The 21,827-nt window shown below is 41.7% G+C and overlaps 1 protein-coding gene across 2 annotated transcripts in view; it reads right to left on the minus strand.

The window, feature by feature from the left end:
• Positions 1 to 21,707, minus strand: part of rnls (renalase, FAD-dependent amine oxidase) — a 42,616-nt gene extending 20,909 nt beyond the window's left edge. The window contains exons 1-4 of one of the 2 annotated variants that reach the window (XM_020454387.2): positions 21,246 to 21,707; positions 18,277 to 18,382; positions 17,858 to 18,003; positions 16,371 to 16,532 (exon numbers count right to left, since the gene is read on the minus strand). In XM_020454387.2, coding sequence (XP_020309976.1) covers positions 16,371 to 16,532; positions 17,858 to 18,003; positions 18,277 to 18,382; positions 21,246 to 21,360 — 529 coding nt within the window. In that variant the 5' untranslated portion in view covers positions 21,361 to 21,707. The remainder of the gene's footprint in view (positions 1 to 16,370; positions 16,533 to 17,857; positions 18,004 to 18,276; positions 18,383 to 21,245) is intronic. The other variant, XM_020454388.2, reaches the window with a different exon arrangement.
• Positions 21,708 to 21,827: the final 120 nt, after the last annotated feature.

Below are 21,827 nucleotides of genomic sequence, written 5' to 3' on the forward strand. Positions count from 1 at the left end.
TAGCTTCTATTTTGAATAAAAGCGCTGGTAGGTAGAAGTCAGTGGAGGCTGCTGATGGAACAACGGCTCTTAATAAGGCCGGAACAGAGCAAATGGAATGGCAACAAAACGCATGAAAATCATGCATTTGATACCACTCCACTAATTCCACTCGTCATTACCACGAGCCCGTTCTCCCCAATTAAGGTGCCACCAACCTCCTGTGGTAGAAGGCTGTGGCCATACTTTGTGGGACTTACGGGTGAGCTACAGTATGTATGCAAGTTGGGTTGACACGTTGAGTGGGTGTGAAATGTTTCAACCCAGGTGATAAAGAGACGTGCATCATCACAGGTTTCCATCTACGCTACACCTGTAAAACGTCTTCATCAGTGAGAAACCACTAAACCATTCAATTCTACTCATTTCATTACCCTTAATAAGCAACAGCAAGTCCATTCTATATTTTCACATGCACTTGCAATGCAAAACAGCAAGACAAAGCTGTGAAAATAGAGTTGCTACTGGAAACAGGAAACAATCTCTGAGTGTGATTTAAAATGATGTGCATGCATGCACAAAAGTTTGGAGTCACTTAGAAATGTCCTTGTTTTTCAAAGAAAAACATTTGTTGTCCATTAAAAAACATCAATTTGATCAGAAATACAGTGCAGACATTGCTAATGTTGTAAATGACTATTGGAACAGCCTTCATTTCTCAGAACAAGAACAGACTGACGAGTTTCAGAAGAAAGTTTTGTTTCTAGCCATTTTGAGCCTGTAATCGAACCCACAAATGCTGATGCTCCAGATACTTAACTAGTCTAAAGAATGCCAGTTTTATTGCTTTAATCAGCATAACAGTTTTCAGCTGTGCTAACAATTGCAAAAGGGTTTTTTAATGATCAATTAGCCTTCTAAAATGATAAACTTGGATTAGCTAACACAACGTGCCATTGGAACACAGGAGTGATGGTTGCTGATCATGGGCCTCTCTGTATGCCTATGTATGTATGCCTATGTAGATATTCCATAAAAAAAAAAAAAAATTGCCATTTCCAGCTACAATTGTTAATGTTATAAATGACATTAACAATGTCTACACTGTATTTCTGATAAATTTACTGTTATTTTAATGGAGAAAAAAAAGAAGTAATTTTATTTTTTTTAAAACAAGGACATTTCTAATTGACCCCAAACTTTTGAACGTAGTGTACATGCATACAGAAAATATACTGTAGCCTACACCCTAGCACCATCAAGTCCTCAACATATATTCTGACACATACTGCATATTGCACATCTCTGTCCCCTCTATGGTGTGCATTTGTAAGATGACATAGAGCAGGCAGGAAATAAGCAATGCATCTCTGACAGTAATCTGAGAGAACGATTGCATCATTTCGTACACGCCAGACTGACGCGCTGCTGTAGCTGCCCAGGGCAGACCGACCTACACTCGGGCTGCATTTCAAACTCAAAGTAGACAACCATCGGCCCTAAACCCTCAGCCCTTGAATGACGTTTTACATCGTCACATCCAAGTGTACCTTAAATGTCCCTTGCCCAAGCGAGGGAGTGTGATGATCGGAGAGGCAACATCCTTGGAGGAAGTCTTGAAGTTGATCTTAAAAACAACCAACCTAAAGCTACGAATGTACCGAGAAAGCTAACAAATCTAGCTAGCATTCCTGTCAGGTAGCTAGCTACAGTTACCTATAGCTGGCTAGCTAGTTTTATAGTTTGGTCATTTATTCCAATATATTAGCAAGCTAGCTTCATACTTTTTTCTGACATGCCGAAAATACAACATTGTTGATTAAATTTGACACTTCACGGCCACCAGAGTTTGACATGTGACTACAGTTCATTGAATTGTGTGTCATGTCAACCCCGCAAGTGACCATGGTTGTTCACTCGCTCCGTTGAGCTAAATCGAGGGCCGAGGGGGCAACGTTACTAAATTGGACCTCCACTTAAGATGGCAATCAAACTGCATTCAGTTTCGACGGGGATTCCCCTGAGGGAAAGTGGCTGGCGCAATGGCTGAGGCGGTAATTATAATAATGTGTTTGGACTTCAACATCAACCTTAGGTCTACACAAGAGTACAGTCAAACTATAACGATGTACCTGTTCAATGGATACAACTGCATAAATAACTCAGGGTATGATCATTTCAACTTTGAATAAACCAAAATGTGCAATATGGCCTTGCAAATACTATTAATCTCAAACTATCAAAGCCACAAATCAAACCCAGCTGCCAAAAAGATACATTGCCACACAAACAAGGCGAGCCTGCCAAGAAGAGTTTGTAATTTCATAAGATCTTAACAAGAATGATGTTTGTCAATATCAGCCTGGTGTGGGAGCCAAATAAGAGAATTGGACATGAGGGTTAAAATAATGGGAAGTGAGTGACTGCCGGCCCTGCTTTCTCCATAATGCTCCTAGTTCTATTCTGCTGTAATTATCTGTGGCTATCTGCAGCTCAGGGAAATCAAAGCAGTGGCCTAATGCCTCTCAGCACAGTGCTGTGCAACAGGAGTGACCAGACAGGACGGATGATGTCATCGGAGAAAGGAGAGGAGACTGCTGGGATCCATAGGAAGTGTAGTCCAGCCAGAGGGACAGATGATGGAGGGATGAATGGAGGGAGGGAGATCAGTTCAAGCCCCAATGACACAGCCTATGGGTAATAATAGCCACCAGTCTGTTGAGGAAATCTGACGCGGTAGTTTAGGGAGAGCGTAGGTGAAAATGCTGTGAACCTGCAAGGATGTCATAAAGTACAGTCGAGTGGCTTATGATTCACAGCTTGGTGGAGGCATGCTATAATTTCTCTGCAAAAATAGTTGGGCCTTGGCTTAGAGGGAGCTGGAGAGGACCAAGTGCACTTTGATCTCGTGGATCTGTGGCTAATTGGTTTGACCGACGATAACACCAGTGGAAAGGGAGTGGCTACACACTGAAACTTTGATATAAGTTCTGTAGAAGCAATGAGCGGTTCTACAGATGCACCATTGAGAGCATCCTTTCGGGCCGCATGACCCCTTGGTACGGCAATTGCACCATCCGCTACAGCAGGGCTCTCCAAAGGGTGGTGCGGTTAGCGCAACAAAATTCCTGGGGCACACTGGCTGCCCTCAAGGACATCTACAGCACCCAGTGTCACAGGAAGGCCAACACGATCAAGGACTTCAGACGTCCAAAACTGCACCTTTATCTCTGTTATTTGATAAGATCAGAAAATAAACTACCAGTTAGTCTCCCGCCAACTCACTACATGGCCAAAAGTATGTTGACACCTCTTCAAATTAGTGGACTCGGCTATTTGACGCACAGCCGTTGCTTTATACGCCGACAGGTTTATAAAATCGAGCACTACATAGACCAACATTGGCAATCTCTATAGACAAACATTGGCAGAATAAGTGCCCGTCATAGGATGCCACCTTTCTAACAAGTCAGTTCATCAAGTTTCCGCCCTGCTAGAACTGCCCCGGTCAAATGAACGTGCTGTTATTGTGAAGTGGAAATGTATAGGAGCAATAACGGCTCAGCCGTGAAGTGGTAGACCACACAAGCTCACAGAACGGGACCGCCGAGTGTGGAAGCACAAAAAGTGTCTGTCCTTGGTCGCAACACTCACTAGCGAGTTCCAAACTTCCTCTGGAAGCAACATCAGCACAAGAACTGTTCGTTGGGAGCTTCATGAAATGGGTGTACATAGCCAAGTAGCTGCACACAAACCTAAGATCACCATACGCAATGCCAAGTGTTGGCTGGAGTGGTGTAAAGCTCGCCGCCATTGGACTCTGGATTAGTGGAAACATGTTCTCTGCAGTGATGAATCACACTTCACTATCTGGCAGTCCGATGGACTAATGTGGGTTTGGCGGATGCCAGGAAAACGCTACCTGCCACAATGCATAGTGCCAACTGTAAAGCTTGGTTGAGGAGGAATAATGGTCTGGGGCTGGTTTTCATGGTTCGGCCTAGTTCCAGTGAAGAGAAATCTTAACACTACAGCATACAATGACATTCTAGATGATTCTGTGCTTCCAACTTTGTAGCAACAGTTTGGGGAAGGCCCTTTTCTGTTTCAGCATGACAATGCTCCCGTGCACAAAGCGAGGTCCATACAGACAGTTTGTCGAGATCGTTGTGGAAGAACTTGACTGGCCTGCACAGAGTCCTGACCTCAACCCCATCACACACCTTTGGGATGAATTGGAATGTCGACTGCGAGCCAGGCCTATTCGCCCAACATCAGTGGCAGACCTCACTAATGATCTTGTGGCTGAATGGAAGCAAGTCCCAGCAGCAAAGGGGGGGCCAACTTCATATTAATGCCCATGATTTTGGAATGAGGTGTTCGATGAGATGTTGTCCATATACTTTTGGCCATGTAGTGTACTTTTAACGCTTCCTAAAATCAGAATGGATCACAGTGAAAAGTGTTTTAGTTCCTTGGTCAAGGAATTCTCTCTAGACCAGCTTGAAACACCAGGATCTTGTTTCCTTGGAGGAGTTTAAAAGTTTGGTTGACTCACATTACTGAGGAACGTGATCGTCATTAGGACTTGATGCGGTGGTACATATGATTGATTTTCTATATATGACGCTTGTATGGTTCTGCATTTGGAAAGTATTCAGACCCCTTGACTTTTTCCACATTTTGTGACGTTACAGCCTTATTCTAAAATGGATTAAAAAATAATAAAAGAATCCTCAATCTACACACAATACCCCATAATGACAAAGCGAAAAACAGGTTAAGGAATTCTCGCAAATATATACAAAAATAAACAGAAATACCTTATAAGTATTCAGAACCTATGCTATAAGACTCGAAATTGAGCTCAGGTTCATCCTGTTTCCATTGACCAGCCTTGATGTTTCTACAACTTGATTTGTCATCTATGCATAGTCACTTTTATTAACTCTACCTCAACAGGTGGCCCTCCACATTGACTCTGTACCGGCAACATATATATATATATACACACACGTTATTTTTTACTGCTGCTTTGATTACTCATTATTTTTCTCTTATTCTTATTTTTGAAACTGCACTGTCGGTTAGGAGCTTGTAAGTAAGCATTTCACTGTAAGGTCTACGTCTGTTGTATTCAGCGCATGCGACTAATAACATTTGATTTGAGTCCACCTGTGGTAAATTCAACTGACTGGACATGATTTGGAAAGGCACACACCTGTCTATACAAGGTCCCACAGTTGACAGTGAATGTCAGAGCAAAAACCAAGCCATGAGGTCGAAGGAATTGTCCGTAGAGCTCCGTAACAGGATTGTGTCGAGGCACAGATCTGTGGAAGGGTACCAAAACAAAAAAATTCTGTAGCATTGAAGGTCCCGAACACCACAGTGGCCTGCATCATTCTTAAATTAAGTTTGGAACCACCAAGACTCTTCCTAGAGCTGGGTGCCCGGCCAAATTGAGCAATCGGAGAAGGGCCTTGTCCAGGGAGGTGACCAAGAATCCGATGATCACTCTGACAGAGCTTCAGAGTTCCTCTGTGGAGATGGGAGAACCTTCCAGAAAGACAATCATCTCTGCAGCACTCCACCAATCAGGCCATTATTTACATAAAAAAACACTACTTTTCAATGGGTAAGTCTAATGTTTTTATAAGCAGAAAGTGAACAAACTTCCGCTTTTGTCCCATTCTTCCTTTACCCACAAGAACAGAAACAGTTCCCCTGATGCTATAACAGTATGTGCCAAAGTGGAAGTGAGTTTATATGACACTCTAATTTTAAAATGGCCTTACTCAGCCCTTCTGCATTGTTCCAGAACTGGGTTAACCACCTGTTAGCAATTACAACCTCTGATGTAAAATATACCAATAGTGCTCCACTTCTGGCCTAGATTCAGATGAATTCGAGGAAAGTGTGGGCAAGAGAAGGGTTGTATAATGTTTCATGGACGGTTTCCAATGTGAGTACTGGGCATGTGTGTGGGCTGCGGCTGGCTGTAGGGAACGCACCGCACCAACAGGTGTCCCTGTGAATACTGCAGCAGACACACTGGCCCTCAGAAACCATTCAAAAATCTTATGTCATTCAGAGAACTCTGCCAGTTCTTGCAAAACCAAACATTCCTGCCTCTGTTGTTCATTTCTGGCAGTTGCCTTACGTTGTCAATGAAATCAGATATATTGCCAGAGGAAAAGAGAAGACATTCTGCAAAAGCTCCCAACATTAAGACAGGGAATTCACTTCCCTGAACAAAAAAAAAAAGTCCGTAAGGCAATTGGCTGGGGTAGAATGCATTAGGGCTCTGGCACAGAGGTTGGCAAGCCACCCAGGATGAAAGGACACCTCTGCCCCTAAAACTAGTGTTCCAGGAACCCTGTCAAACCGCTGACCCAAAATCCTCTGCGATATATTATGGGAAACAAATAAGCCAGGAGACCGCAGAGATTTATATCAGGCGTGCCATGGCCCGCCAGTGCTCCCGGAGTTCATTCATCTTTTGCAAATGTTACATGGTCCTATTTCCCTGCGCTGTGAGGGCCAAGACATGCCCCGCAACGCCTCAGAAGCTGAGCCCGAGTATTCTGATGGATACCAACCATAAAATCCAAACATTTCGGACGAGACAACATGAACTATATGTTGAGTACTTGCCCACTGTACATTTGACAGCATGGATGTGGTTCTTTGAAACCAAGGGTTTGATTTATTTTGGTTGCAGTTCTAAATTGTAGCTCTAAAGTAACTAAGGCAATAAGAGCCAGAAAATCGGAATTAGATGCACATAAACAGTCCAATCATCTTCAATCTAATAAAACAATTATGCATATATACTCGTGTGCACACTAAATCTATATAGCCAGTCAGTAAACAGTTCGAGGAACAGGTGCAGACAGGTCTTCAAAATATTCCTAACTTCAGTTTGTTCAAAGCAAGTAATACTATGAGGGATACAGTACCACTTTTTGCAAATAGAGCCATGCCATATTGAAACCTTAAGAATAGGCCTCTATCTCAACTATCATTTGTATGTTAACCAAACTTAACACAAAAAAAAGACTCAACTGCATTACAAAGAGCTAGAACTTTCAGATGCTTAATCACTGCGGAGGCTCAGACAAGGTGGTTCTGGGGGGGGGGGTTGCCAAAAACCTTGTTAATTTCAAAAAGGGTCTGCAGAGAACAGATAAATACACATTGTTTGGTGAGATCAAAAGACAAAGATGATTAGATGAAATAACCCACTATACTGTGAACGGTTAGACCATGTGTGTGTGATAGATATATACACAGATTTACACACACACACACACACACACAATTTGTATATTTTTTTATACATTATTTGCTTTACAAAACTAAATTTATGTGAATTATTAATTTATAGTAGGGACAGATCAACATTTATTGGGGAGGATGGGTTCACCAGCAGCGAATACAAAAAGACTGCTGAACAATTAATCAACTGGCCACCCAGACTATTTACACTGCTACTACTCGCTGTTCATTATCAATGCATAGTCACTTTACCCCTACCTACATGTACAAATTACCTCGACTAACCTGTACACCCACACACTGACTCGGTACCCCCTGTATATAACCTCGTTATTGTTATTTTATTGTGTTACTTCTTTTTTTAACTTTTGTTTATTTTGTAAATATTTTCTTAACTATTTCTAGAACTGCATTGTTGATTAAGGGCTTGTAAGTAAGCATTTCACTGTAAGGTCACCCGTTGTACACCCGTTGTATTCGGCGCATGTGACAAACACGATTTGATTTGAAACATCTAAAGAATAAGCTACTATCAAAACAAGAGAGTAAGAATTGTACTTAAACTCCCCCTCATACTCATCTGGAGGTTGAGCATTTTTTCATCTCTATGTAACTGTATATGTAAAAAATAGAAAAAAAAAGAAAAAAAATGTAATAAAAGAAATCGGGACCACAATGGAAATAAGTCCGACTTTATTGTGAAATACCGGTTACTTAAAAAAAAATGTGTTTATGTATTTTTTTAAACTAACAAATCAAATCAATAAATCCACAACTGTGCAGCGGCCAATTGATGAACTGAAAGAGACATCTGTTACAAAACACCAAAAAGTTGAATGACATTCAGAGACTGTCAAGCCAAGCCTTCGATACTGGGTAGGCCTACAAGGTAGGGAGGAATGTATTTTCTGTTTGTCGCAAACTATGATATTGAACTGTCCTAAGTCAGTAGGCTTTGTTTATTGGTTGTGTGGTGCATTGGCACAGAAACCTTGGTGGAAAATGTGTTGCATATATTTTATATAATTCTAAATATGGCACCAAAATGTTGAAACTCAGATTGCCCTCTAGTTGATGATTGTCTGCAGCTGGCTCTGATTGTAGTGTAATGAAACAGGCAGGGAGAGGGAGCTCATTGGTGGTCGTCGGTGAACCGTTTATAAACACAGGGTCACTACAGTTATTGTTATTTGTGGTCGTAAACATTATTTGGAGTTAATTCTACAGTACAAGGGGAGGGTCATGGGAAAATATTTGTAACGTTGGGGAAGAGGGTGTTTTTTTTTGACACCTTGAGTTGGACTCCCCCCGTTGATTACTGCAAATTATCTGTGGGCTTTTTCTATTCTCCATTTCTCTTCTCAACATAACGACAACACATTTCTCTGCGTCTCATATTTTCAGAATTTTGAGCAATCAGGACCGAGGAGGAAGTGTGAAGCAAGGGTTATTTTGGAGCTTGATTCTGTTTAAAATTACTTCCAGATTGCATCCTCATGGGGCAGGGACTGGACCCAGCTCACCTGTTACTGCCCCCCTCTGTCCAGTTCCTCACACTACATCACTATCAATGACGTCTTCAAATGATTCAGGACCTTTTCACACAATATGCCTCAATGAATGAATCTGACAATAAAGACAGTTCTACCACCCACATTTAGGAAGTGTATCTACTGTATATTATATCATCTGTATCTAATATATAAAGACAAACCAATGTGTGGTGGTCTTCGAGAAATGTTATACCAATATACTGTATATTGAGCTTTGGCTTGTATGAGCTTGAAGGCCGTAAAAGTACACCCCCTGGGCAGGACGCTGTCTATTGCAAGGCCTGAGTATATTCGTACAGTGCCAAACAAAGTTTTCCTTTCCAAGAGGTTGAGTGTTGGATCTAGAATGATCTACACATTCTAGAACATTTGCTGTTACTTAAAAACACACCCCATGAATACGTACTTACAATCAATCTATGATGAGTTAGACACACTCTATATGGAGATAGATGGTTCGGTTGGGCCAGATTTAATTTGACCGAAATACTATAACGAGAACAAAAATATCCAAGTGTCAGAAGTTGTGTGTATAAATTAAACAACAAAGGAGACGGGCCTCTGAAGAATGCTCCCAAATGACTCCAGTCTGTTTCTGTAAAGCAGAGCCATTTGTATGGCTAGAGTTTCTCCAAAAGGCACAGAGCACATTTCTCAAACGAATCCACAAATCCATTTCTAAGTCAAGGGGGCTTTGAAGTAATTTTCTATGGCTTTGAATGAAAGCAGTCAAACTGGGCTGACTTACATGCTTCTATTAAGTGAACTCTAGCAGCTCATCATGCCCATCCCCAACTGAGAGAAAGAGTCAAACATTTTCTCCAGACAACTCTGTGAATATTTTAGGGACAGGTAATTCAGTGTGCAATACTTTCAGAGGCTGTCTGTCTTAATTGAAATAACTATTCTCCACTGCTCCTGAGATTTGAGTGAATCTTGAGATGGACTGACATTTCCTGTATGCACCGGTCCCAGTCATACGGTGTATAGTAACTTAGGGGACACCACTACTTCAGTCAGACTATGGTTCCTTTCACATGTACCTCTCAGCTGTCACTCACAGTGCAGCACACTTCCAGAAGATAATGCTTCACCAACTCCTGCTCTAATGCCATACTTCGACCATCCTCAACCTTCTGTGTGTGATGCCACACGAGTCATTCAGAATTCAGCATCTCAGACCATCTCTTCAACCGAATAGCAAAAGGCACCGATTCCTCCACCCTTTTCACTCGTCTGGTTCCCTTGTTCCGTCCAGCGGCTAATTTGGAATGCAACCATTTTTTTGAAAGCAGCGACTTCTGCTCGCGCTCTGCATTATTCAGCATTTCCATGAAACTCTAGGCACCCTGGAGGACTGCCTTCCTCTCTCATTTCCATATTTGTCCTGTAGGACTCTACACTACGCCGCGTTAGGGTTTAGAAATCTTACTCGGAGAATACCAATTTCTGGATGAATGTGAGCCCTTCGCAGCCAGAGAGACACCTGGAGACCAATTTAACAAGCAACTGGAGGGACCCGGTCAGCGGTTGGCAGCTAAGGACAGGCTCTGTGTCTGTCTGTCTGTCTACTGGTGTGGCCATGACCCCACTCTCCGAGTGTGTCTCAGGGGGAGGTGGGATATGCAAAAAAACAATTCACACATGCATATAATACACACTTTTACATGTGTGGAATAGTACAAATACGACCAATACCACCAAATTATTATTATTAATATTATTATAGTCACCCACCGACCAGCCAGTCAGCTGTGTCTATAATGAGTGGCCAGAGTGATACCTTCATACATATATGCATTGGAGTGAGGAGCACCCAATCTTTCCAAGTCAGAGGAACGATTCATGAAAACAAATTAAGTAGAAGCAGCTTGTTACATACAGGTAACGTCCCAAATAAAGTGTCTTCAAATAGGGTGTTGGGTCACTATGAGCCGCCAGAACAGATTCAATGCGCAGTGCTTTCCCTAAGCTACGTCCGTCGACTAAACAGCCGGTAAGACTTATTGTCAGCCGGCTACTTTTTCCACTTCATAAAGGTAACTAGGATTCGATTCGCTAGTTTCGATTCGCTAGTCAGAAATGTTTGTATAGCCTTCTCGCTCTAGAATGGACAACATGCATCTTCTAGAGACCAATTGATAGGAAAGGCGCATGTCAGTCACAAAGCAAGTAATGACAGAGAAACACTGCTGGCTTGTCAGTCTGCTGTCTATCCAGCCTCTCAGTGTTATTTTTGTGCGATGTGGTTGGCTGCAGTTGAATTTCTTTTCACGAAGGAAGGAAAACATGATGCTTCTTCATCGTCTCCTGTAAGTGAATTTAATGAGAAGTTGAAATGCACTTAATTATTGTTCGGTGGCACATTAATTTATTTTCTTCCGCGTGTTTCATATGCATCTAGCCAGACACGGAGTCGGGCGCATGGGCTATTTATTGACGACAGAACAGCAAGTGTTGACTAGTTCATAAAAGGTGTCGAACTGACTGAATAAAGTAGATCTCCTATATCCCTTTGCTATTCATAAATCATACAATGTAATTACACTGAGTGTACGAAAAATTAGAAACACCTTCCCAAAATTGAGTTGCACCCCATTTTGCCCTCAGAACAGCCTCAATTCGTAGGGGCATGGACTCTGCAAGGTATTGAAAGCGTTTCACAGGGATGCTGGCCCCTGTTGACTCCAATGCCTCCCACAGTTGTGTCAAGTTGGCTGGATGTCCTTAGGGTGGTGGGTCATTATTGATACACATGGGAAACCTTTGAGCGTGGAAAAACCCAGCAGCTTTGCAGTTCTTGACACAAACTGGTACACCTGGTACCTACTACCATACCCTGTTCAAAGGCACTTAAATGTTTTGTCTTGCCCATTCACCATCTGAATGGCACACATACACAATCCATGTCTCAATGCTTAAAAAGCTTTCTTTAACTTGTCTACTCCCCTTAATTTACAATGATTGAAGTGGATTTAACAAGTGACATCAATAAGGGATAATAGCTTTACCTGAATAGTCCATTTCATGGAAAGAGCAGGTGTTCCTAAAGCTTTGTATATCGCATCGGGACAATGGTATTTTATTAGGATCCCCATTAGCTGTGGTAGAACATGAAATATGACATAATACAGAACATTAATAGACAAGAACATATGAAGGACAGAACTACATCAATTTAAAAAAGGCACACGTAGCCTACATATCAATGTATACAAACTATCTAGGTGAAATAGGGGAGAGGCGTTGCGACGCGAGGTGTTGCTATATCGTTTTTTTAAAGACCAGGTTTGCTGTTCATCTGAGCAATATGAGATGGAACGGAGTTCCATGCAATAATGGCTCTATATAATATTGTACACTTTCTTGAATTTGTTCTGGATTTGGGGACTATGAAAAGACCCCTGGTGGTATGTCTGGTGGGTTAAGTGTGTATTTTCCTAGGATTCGAAGCCCATGTCAAGACATGCCAGTGACCGCTAAAGTGAATTGTTAGTGTAGCCTAGTGATGGGTTCCTTCGGCTCCCTAATTTGCACACGGGTAGGCTACTACTACTTTTTGCCAGTTATCTGCAGATAAATTATGAAAACATTTGATAAAGATGTTGAATCATCACTGTAGGAACAATAGGGAGTCTCAATCTGGTCCAAAATATGATAAAAGAAAACATTTTGAAGGTTATAAAAGCTAAATGATAGTATTTCAGATATTTATATAGGCCTACTGAGTTGATTAAAGTGTCGACAATGGAGTAGTCAACTACTGCTTTCTGTGTAGCAAAGCCCATGTTTAACACCTGCTTCATTCTTCAAATCATACCTGTAGGTCTATTCGTGGTTACCTGACTGTGCACCCAAACTTTTATACAATCTAACAGGGGATCTGGGGATCCTCCCCCTGAAGTTTAGCCTTTTTATTTTTATTCTGCAATTCTAGATTGTTTCTCCACAGTTAATCCATGTTTACTTGACAGAACGCAGCTTTTCTTCTTAGGTTTTTGCCACAATAAACAAAATTGAAAGAGTAGACTATCTAGACAAGTATTTCTGATTAGATTACTAATCTACCGCCTTCCCCGAAAGTCCCACCCACAGTGATTGATTGACAGGTCCGAAACCCTACCAGCTCTGTGACTCACAAATATCCTAACAATACACTGAATTCATACATTTTCAGTCATTTTTAGTGCAAAGTCGTGTCTTCTACTCAATACCACACCTACTTTTTACCAATCTGGGAGGTTAACTCATTAAAGTATTCAATAATTTAGCTGTGCATTTTGAATGGAATCAAGGCATGAGAATGTACCAGAGGCCACCAAAATAGAACTTGTTCTGCAAGTACATTATAAGACCTGGCTTACTCCAGCTATGCCAAAATGCACATGTAAGTGGAGGCAGACGTGAACTAGACAATACCAGAAGAGCATCTCACATATTGTTCAATTCAAATACTTCACTGATTAAAAACTAAAACACAGGCTGTATATAGGCCATTACTTCCGGCGCCGACAGAGATGGCCGCCTCGCTTCGCGTTCCTAGGAAACTATGCAGTATTTCGTTTTTATGTGTTATTTCTTACATTGTTACCCCAGGTAATCTTAGGTTTTATTACATACAGTCGGGAGGAACTATTGGATATAAGAGCACATCAACTCACCAACATTACGACCAGGAATACGACTTTCCCGAAGCGGATCCTCTGTTTTGCCCACCACCCAGCACAATGGATCGGATCCCAGTCGGCGAGCCAAAACAACGACGCCGTAGAAGGGGCAGACGGAGCGGTCTTCTGGTCAGGCTCCAGACGGGCACATCGCGCACCACTCCCGAGCATTCTACTCGCCAATGTCCAGTCTCTTGACAACAAGGTAGACGGAATCTCCGTGAAAGGGTAGCCTTCCAGAGAGACATCAAAGACTGTAATGTTCTTTGTTTCACGGAAACATGGCTCACTCGAGACACGCTATCGGAGTCGGTGCAGCCAGCTGGTTTCTTCACGCATCGCGCTGACAGAAACAAGCATCTTTCTTGTAAGAAGAAGGGCGGGGGTGTATGCCTTATGATTAACGAGATGTGGTGTGATCATAAGTCTATGTAAGTCTATGTAAACTGGAAACCACATATCCTGAGGCTGCATTTATTGTAGCTGGGGATTTGAACAAGGCTAATCTGAAAACAAGGCTCCCTAAATTCTATCAGCATATCGATTGTGCAACCAGGGCTGGCAAAACCCTAGATCATTGTTTTTCTAACTTCCACGACGCATATAAGGCCCTCCTTTCAGAAAAGCTGACCATGACTCAATTTTGTTGCTCCCTGCCTATAGACAGAAACTAAAACAGGAAGCTCCTGCGCTCAGGTCTGTTCAACGCTGGTCCGACCAATTGGATTTCACGCTTCAAGAATGCTTCGATCACATGGACTGGGATATGTTCCGCATTGCGGTGAACAACAACATTGATGTATAACGCTGATGAGCGGGTTTATTAGCAAGTGCATCGGCGATGTCGTACCCACAGCGTCTATTTAAACATTCCCAAACTAGATACCGTGGATTGATGGCAGCATTCGCACAAAACTGAAAGCGTGAACCACTGCTTTTAATCAGGGCAAGGTGACCAGAAACATGGCCAAAAACCATCAGTGTAGCTATTCCCTCCGCAAGGCAATCAAACAAGCTAAGCGTCAGTATAGAGAAAGTAGTCGCAATTCAACGGCTCAGACACGAGAGGTATATGGCAGGGTCTACAGTCAATCACGGACTATAAAAGGAAAACCAGCCACGTCGCGGACCAGGATGTCTTGCTCGCAGACAGACTAAACTTCTTTGCTCACTTTGAGGACAACACAGTGCCACACACAGCCCACTACCAAAACCTGCGGGCTCTCCTTCACTGCAGTCGACATGAACAAAACATTTAAACCAAATCAATCCTTATCCCAGTCTGCTGTCCCCACATGCTTCAACCATATCAACTCCACCCTACCTGACACCCTAGACCCACTCCAATTTGCTTACCCACATACGACGCAATCACACTTCACTAACCCATGTGGACAAGAGGAATCCCTATGTGAGAACGCTGTTCATCGACTACAGCTCAGCATTTAACACCATAGTACCCTCCAAACTCGTCATCACCCTGGGTCTCGACCCCGCCCCTGTGCAACTGGGTCCTGGACTTCCTGACGGGCCGCCCACAGGTGGTGAGGGTAGGTAACATCTCCACCCCGCTGATCCTTAACACTGGGGTCCCACAAGGGTGCGTTCTCAGCCCTCTCCTGTACTCCCTGTTCACCCACGACTGTGTAACCATGCACGCCTCCAACTCAATCATCAAGTTTGCAGAGGACACTACAAGGAGGAGGTGAGGGCCCTCGGAGTGTGGTGTCAGGAAAATAACTTCACACTCAACATCAGCAAAACAAAGGAGATGATCGTGGACTTCAGGAAACAGCAGAGGGAGCATCCCCCCCTATCCACATCGAAAGGACAGTAGGGGAGAGGGTAGAAAGTTAAGTTCCTCTGCATACACATCACGGACAAACTGAAATGGTCCACCCACACAGACAGCGTGGTGAAGAAGGCGCAGCAGCGCCTCTTCAAGCTCAGGAGGCTGAAGAAATTTGGCTTGTCACCAAAAACACACAAACTTTTACAGATGCACAATCGAGAGCATCCTGTCGGGCTTTATCACCGCCTGGTACGGCAACTGCTCCGCCCACAACCGTAAGGGTAGTGAGGTCTGCACAACACATGACCAGGGGCAAACTACCTGCCCTCCAGGACACCAACACCACCCAATGTCACAGAAAGGCCAAAAAGATCAAGGACAACAACCACCCGAGCCACTGCCTGTTCACCCCGCTATCATCCAGAAGGCGAGGTCAGTACAGGTGCTTCAAAGCAGGGACCGAGAGACTGAAAAACAGCCATCACTAACATTGAGTGGCTGCTGCCAACATACTGACTCAACTCCAGTCAATGAGAAATTGGATGTAATATGTAATAAATGTATCACTATGTATCACTAGCCACTTTAAACAATGCCACTTCATATAATGTTTACATACCCTACATTACTCATCTCATATGTATATACTGTACTCTATACCATCTACTGCATCTTGCCATCTTGATGTAATGTATCACTAGCCACTTTAAACAATGCCACTTTTATATGTTTACATACCCTACATTACTCATTTCATATGTATACACTGTACTCTATACAATCCACTGCATCTTGCCTATGCTGTTCTATACCATCACACATTCATATTTTTTATGTACATATTCTTATTCATTCCTTTACACTTGTGTGCATAAGGTAGTTGTTGTGAAATTGTTAGGTTCGATTACTCGTTGAAAATTACTGCATTGTCGGAACTAAAAGCACAAGCATTTCTCTACACTCGCATTAACATCTGCCAAACATGTGTATGTGACAATGTTTTTTTTATTTGACCCCCCCCCCCCAGCATACATTGGCCCTCAAAACTGAAGCATACAGTATGTGTGTTTCGGTGATGGTAGGTAGATCAGTACTCACAGGAGCCCACGTCTCCTTGCAGCTGTAGGATCTGTGGTACTGGCATAGTGAGGACCACAGAGTCAAACTGCTCTGGGGCCCCGCCCTTCCGACACACCTCCCAGATGGCACCCTTCTGGTAGATGTGGGTAACGTGGTGGTCAAAGAACACCTCTGCCCCTGCTTGGGTGCAGAGACACAGAGTTGGCATTGTTGCAGTGAAAGACAGGGACAGGTGGAGGAAGAAAAGGAAAGAGAGTCAGTGAGGAAGAAATGTCAAATATTGAGAAGACTTTGTGGTTAATAATACATACATCTTGGATATGGTTACATACACTCTCTGGCACACATGGTGATGCCAAGAGAGTTCTAGAAAGGCATGCTACCTCACTTCATTCCATTCCCAAATTACAGATAATGAGGAGAAAAATGCAGGAAGAGATTGTGAATTAGAGAAAAGATGCACAACTCCTCTCCCTGAGGACGCAGAGTTGTACATTCCAGAATTAGACTACAGTATAAATAAACAATTTTTCTCTTTAAAGATCAAGAACAAGGTTAGGAGCATCATAAAGGTCCAGAAAAAATATATAGATAGAACCCTCAACCTTTTTTTTGTGGAGACTGGAGATAAAATAACAGTTGTTGCCAAAGGGTTGTTATTTGATCTGCTAATAGTGTACCATTAGGTTTTGTCCTATTAGTTGATGACTCTACTGATTAATCAGATGTGGAGGTAGTATTTCAGGCCTCTATTCATCATTCATAACTCATTCTAAAAGGCCTGGAGTGGGTAATACTGTAGATAGCCCTACTTTGTTTGGCCTGCTAACAACTTGCGACCCACGACCTCTTATAACATTCCATGGCTTTGACCTAGCGTGACACTCTGCTGTCTTTGAATTTCAATGACATTATTTGTTATCACTTTTTTTGATCTTGTATGACATTCACCTTGATTTACTGAAATAGACACTTCAGTAGGGGTGAATCCAGGTTAATGACCTAATCATTACTGACCAAGTTAAAGGCAATATTTGGATTAACTGATTCATCTTTTTTCAGAACTTGTTTTCAACTAAAAGCATTAGCTAATCAATCAGTTTGATTAATGGATTCGTCTTTACAGCCCTAGTTTTGAAGTCAAAGCAACATCCTGCAATGTCCCTGCTTGATATCTAGTTGGGCTAGGCCTTCATTAACTCGACTCAGTAAGGTTTAGACACAATATAAATCACCCTGTGAAATCTGGCCGGACTCCCTCCTCGCCCTCTAGGAACTTGGACAAATAAATGAAAGCTGAATGAGTGGGAGGACATGAACCTCAGGACATGAGCTTCTTGCAAAATATTTGTTTCATTAAGAAGAGAAGGAAAACATCTGTGAAATACTCAACAGAAAACGAAGCAAGTAAATAATTTCTCCAACAAGGTCCTTGTCGAAGATATTTGAGACTGACATAACGTGTGCTCTTCAAATACAAGGTAAAAGGGTAGGAGACGGGCTACCTGACTGCTTAAGGAAATGTTTGACGATGGCGGACACTCCTGTTGGACTGACATAGTTTTTATGGCCTCCGTCCTTCATCACCTCCCCTTCCACAGAGGAAACCAGAGGCTTCAGAACACCATGGGCCAGCAGCTCTTCATAGAAGCTGAAACACAATGGGATGAAGATGAGAACCATCTTGGAACACAAAGGATAACTTGCTCAAAGTTAACAAAACAAACAGACACCAATGGATGGACACATTTGTTGCGTCCCCTAACAAGTATCATTGGTCAAATGTAAAAAATATATTTAAAAAAAACGGATTATGCTAGTAATATACTGCCATAATTGTTATGGTGCTGGGGGTAATAGGTAGACCCTAAAACAGATTTGAGAAGTTTGGGACATGATATGCATTGATTGTGGAATACAGTACTTTTGATGCATTTTGGCGTAGTATGTCGTGGCAGTAATGTACTGTGCACCAAGATCAACTATACAGGAGGCATCAGACGGACTTCTGCTGGTGGACATCCTTCCTCCTGCAACACAGAAACTATGTATAAACAAAAACATTTAAATGATATTTACTCAAATTACATATCAATAGACTGACTGGAAAATTAGACCAATTATAATAGTTTACTGATGAGATTTCATGAGTTTTGTTGACAACATTCACGTCAACTCAAACAAAACATATGTATGTGGGCCTATGACTGTCACAGGAAGGTCAACAGCAGCAAATGTATAGATAGATAACTTTATTGGTCAATTGTACACAAGGTGCAACTGAAATTTGACTTCTGCTTTTAACCCAAAGCCTCCGACACACACACACACACACGGGTGTGGGGGGCTGCCACACTGGATGCCCAGGGAGCTGTTGTTGTGGGGGGTTAAGTGCCTTGCTCAAGGGAAACAACGACAGGCAATGGCAACCCCCCGGTTGCTGACTAGCCTCTCTAATCGCTACGCTACCTGCCGTTTAGGGTTATATAACCTATACATTAGGGTCAAATATTATATCTTTCTAAAAACCAACATTCTCGGGTACTGCTTCTAGCCCCAAGCCATCAGATTGCTAAATAATCAGTTAATGGTTTTATTTGTATTTTATTTAACTAGTGCATATCAGTTAAAGAACAAATTCTTATTTACAATGATGGCCTACAATAGTACCCAAACTATCTGCACTCACTAGACTGTATATACAAACCATATACACACACACTCACTAGACTGCATATACACACACATTCACTAGACTGTATATACAAACCATATACACACACTCACTAGGCTGTATATACAAACCATATACACACACTCACTAGGCTGTATATACAAACCATATACACACACTCACTAGACTGTATATACAAACCATATACACACACTCACTAGACTGCAAATACAAACCAAATACACACACACTCACTAGACGGCAAATACAAACCATATACACACACACACTCACTAGACTGTATATACAAACCATATACACACACACTCACTAGACTGTATATACAAACCATACACACACACACTCACTAGACTGCAAATACAAACCATATACACACACTCACTAGACTGCAAATACAAACCATATACACACACTCACTAGACTGCAAATACAAACCATATACACATACACATACACACACACACTCACTAGACTGTATATACAAACCATATACACACACTCACTAGACTGCAAATACAAACCATATACACACACACTCACTAGACTGTATATACAAACCATATACACACACACTCACTAGACTGCATATACAAACCATATACACACACTCACTAGACTGCATATACAAACCATATACACACACTCACTAGACTGCATATACAAACCATATACACACACTCACTAGACTGCAAATACAAACCATATACACACACACTCACTAGACTGTATATACAAACCATATACACACACTCACTAGACTGCATATACAAACCATATACACACACTCAGACTGCATATACAAACCATATACACACACACACACTCACTAGACTGTATATACAAACCATATACACACACTCACTAGACTGCATATACAAACCATATACACACACTCACGCAAAACACTACATTGACAATCCCACACACATTACTACATACGCACACACCAACACAAAACATGCACACACACACATAATTTGCTGCTGCTACTCTGTTCTTTATTTAACTCTTATCTATCCTGATGCCTAGTCACTTTACCCTGCCTTCATGTACATATCTACCCCAAATACCTTATTATTATCTATCCTGATGCCTAGTCACTTTACCCTGCCTTCATGTACATATCTACCCCAAATACCTTATTATTATCTATCCTGATGCCTAGTCACTTTACCCTGCCTTCATGTACATATCTACCCCAAATACCTCATACCGCTGCACACGGTTGATTTTGACCAAAAAAATGTAGACAAAAATAGGTTTTAAACTCCATCAGTGGCTTGACAACTCCGTCACTGATGGCTAACCCTTAAGATTGTTTTTTTTGTCAATATTCTGAAGAAATATTTTAATCATTGTTTTGCAACAGATCTGTGGTGGAAAAAGTCCCCAATTGTCATACTTGAGAAAAAGTAAAAATACCTTAATAGAAAGTGATTCAAGTAAAAGTCACCCAGTAAAATATTACTTGAGTAAAAGTCTAAAAGTCTTTGGTTTTAAATATACTTAAGTTTCAGAAGTAAATGTAATTGCTAAAATATACTTAAGTATCAAAAGTAAGTGTGTAAATAATTTGAAATTGCATTTATTAAAACAAACCTGAAGGCACAATTCTCTTGTTTGTTCATTTACGGATAGCCAATGGCACACATAATTTACAAACGAAGCATGTGTGTTTACTGAGTCTGCCAGATGAGAGACAGTATGGATGACCAGGGATATTCTCATGATAAGTGCGTGAATTTGACCATTTTCCTGTTCTGCTAAGCATTCACAATGTAATGTAATGAGTACTGTTGGGTGTAAGGAAAAAAATCTGTGGTGTAAAGTGCATAAGTAAAAATACTTTCAAGTACTACTTGTGGTCGTTTTTTTTGTATCTGTACATTACTATTTTGATTGTGAACTTTTACTTCACTACATTCCTAAATAAAATAATGTACTTTTTGCGCTACGCCACTGAATTTGACCCTCTCATTTGTACTGTTCTCTATAGAATAAGCACGCAGCCGGCATTGTAATTCTATAATTTTGTATGGCAACTTGCATCTGGCCAACACACTGTACATTCTGTGCATTGCAACATTGTGACACTCATTATTGCCTCGCGTAGCGGTATGCTACGCTTCTGCTTCGTATACATTGTATCTAAATAAGTCAAAATGTAAGAACTTTGTCGGCAACTGACACAAACTTACCTGCTCCTCGCGATTTATCCCAGACAACAATAACTTTGTTTGGCATTTCTCTTCGCAGAAGACAAGCGCATAAACTGCCTGTCAAACCTGCACCAACTATAAGAACTCGAGACATTATCACCTGAAATATAAACTATTTTCTTTGACAATGTTTGATCGCACCAAGCTTATTTTCGCGTGTTTGGTAACGCTGCAGATTTCACCTCTATCCTATAATTGTAAACATGAATGGCTGTTGGCCGACCAAAATGTTCCCTTGGTTGTATGCAAGGAGAAACAGTTTATTGAAGGAAAATAAACAAACCACTTCGTTTCCATTACAAAATCGCACTGAAAACGTTATTGTTACATCTATATGACTGACTAATTAGGCTACTAATCACCCATTGTGGTTGATACAAGCCTTTCACCAAATCGGCAATAAAACCAGCAGGATGTGTAATCATTACACCGGACACATGCAAAACGCAACGAAAACTAGCGTTTATATTGGACAGGTTCAGGAAATAGGGTGGGACCTAACCGAAACTGTCCAATAGAAACGCTTATTTTCGTTGCAAAACAGAACGTTTTGTAACTTGA

Source organism: Oncorhynchus kisutch, linkage group LG20, assembly GCF_002021735.2.
Source record: "Oncorhynchus kisutch isolate 150728-3 linkage group LG20, Okis_V2, whole genome shotgun sequence".
NCBI classification, from domain to species: Eukaryota; Metazoa; Chordata; class Actinopteri; order Salmoniformes; family Salmonidae; genus Oncorhynchus; species Oncorhynchus kisutch.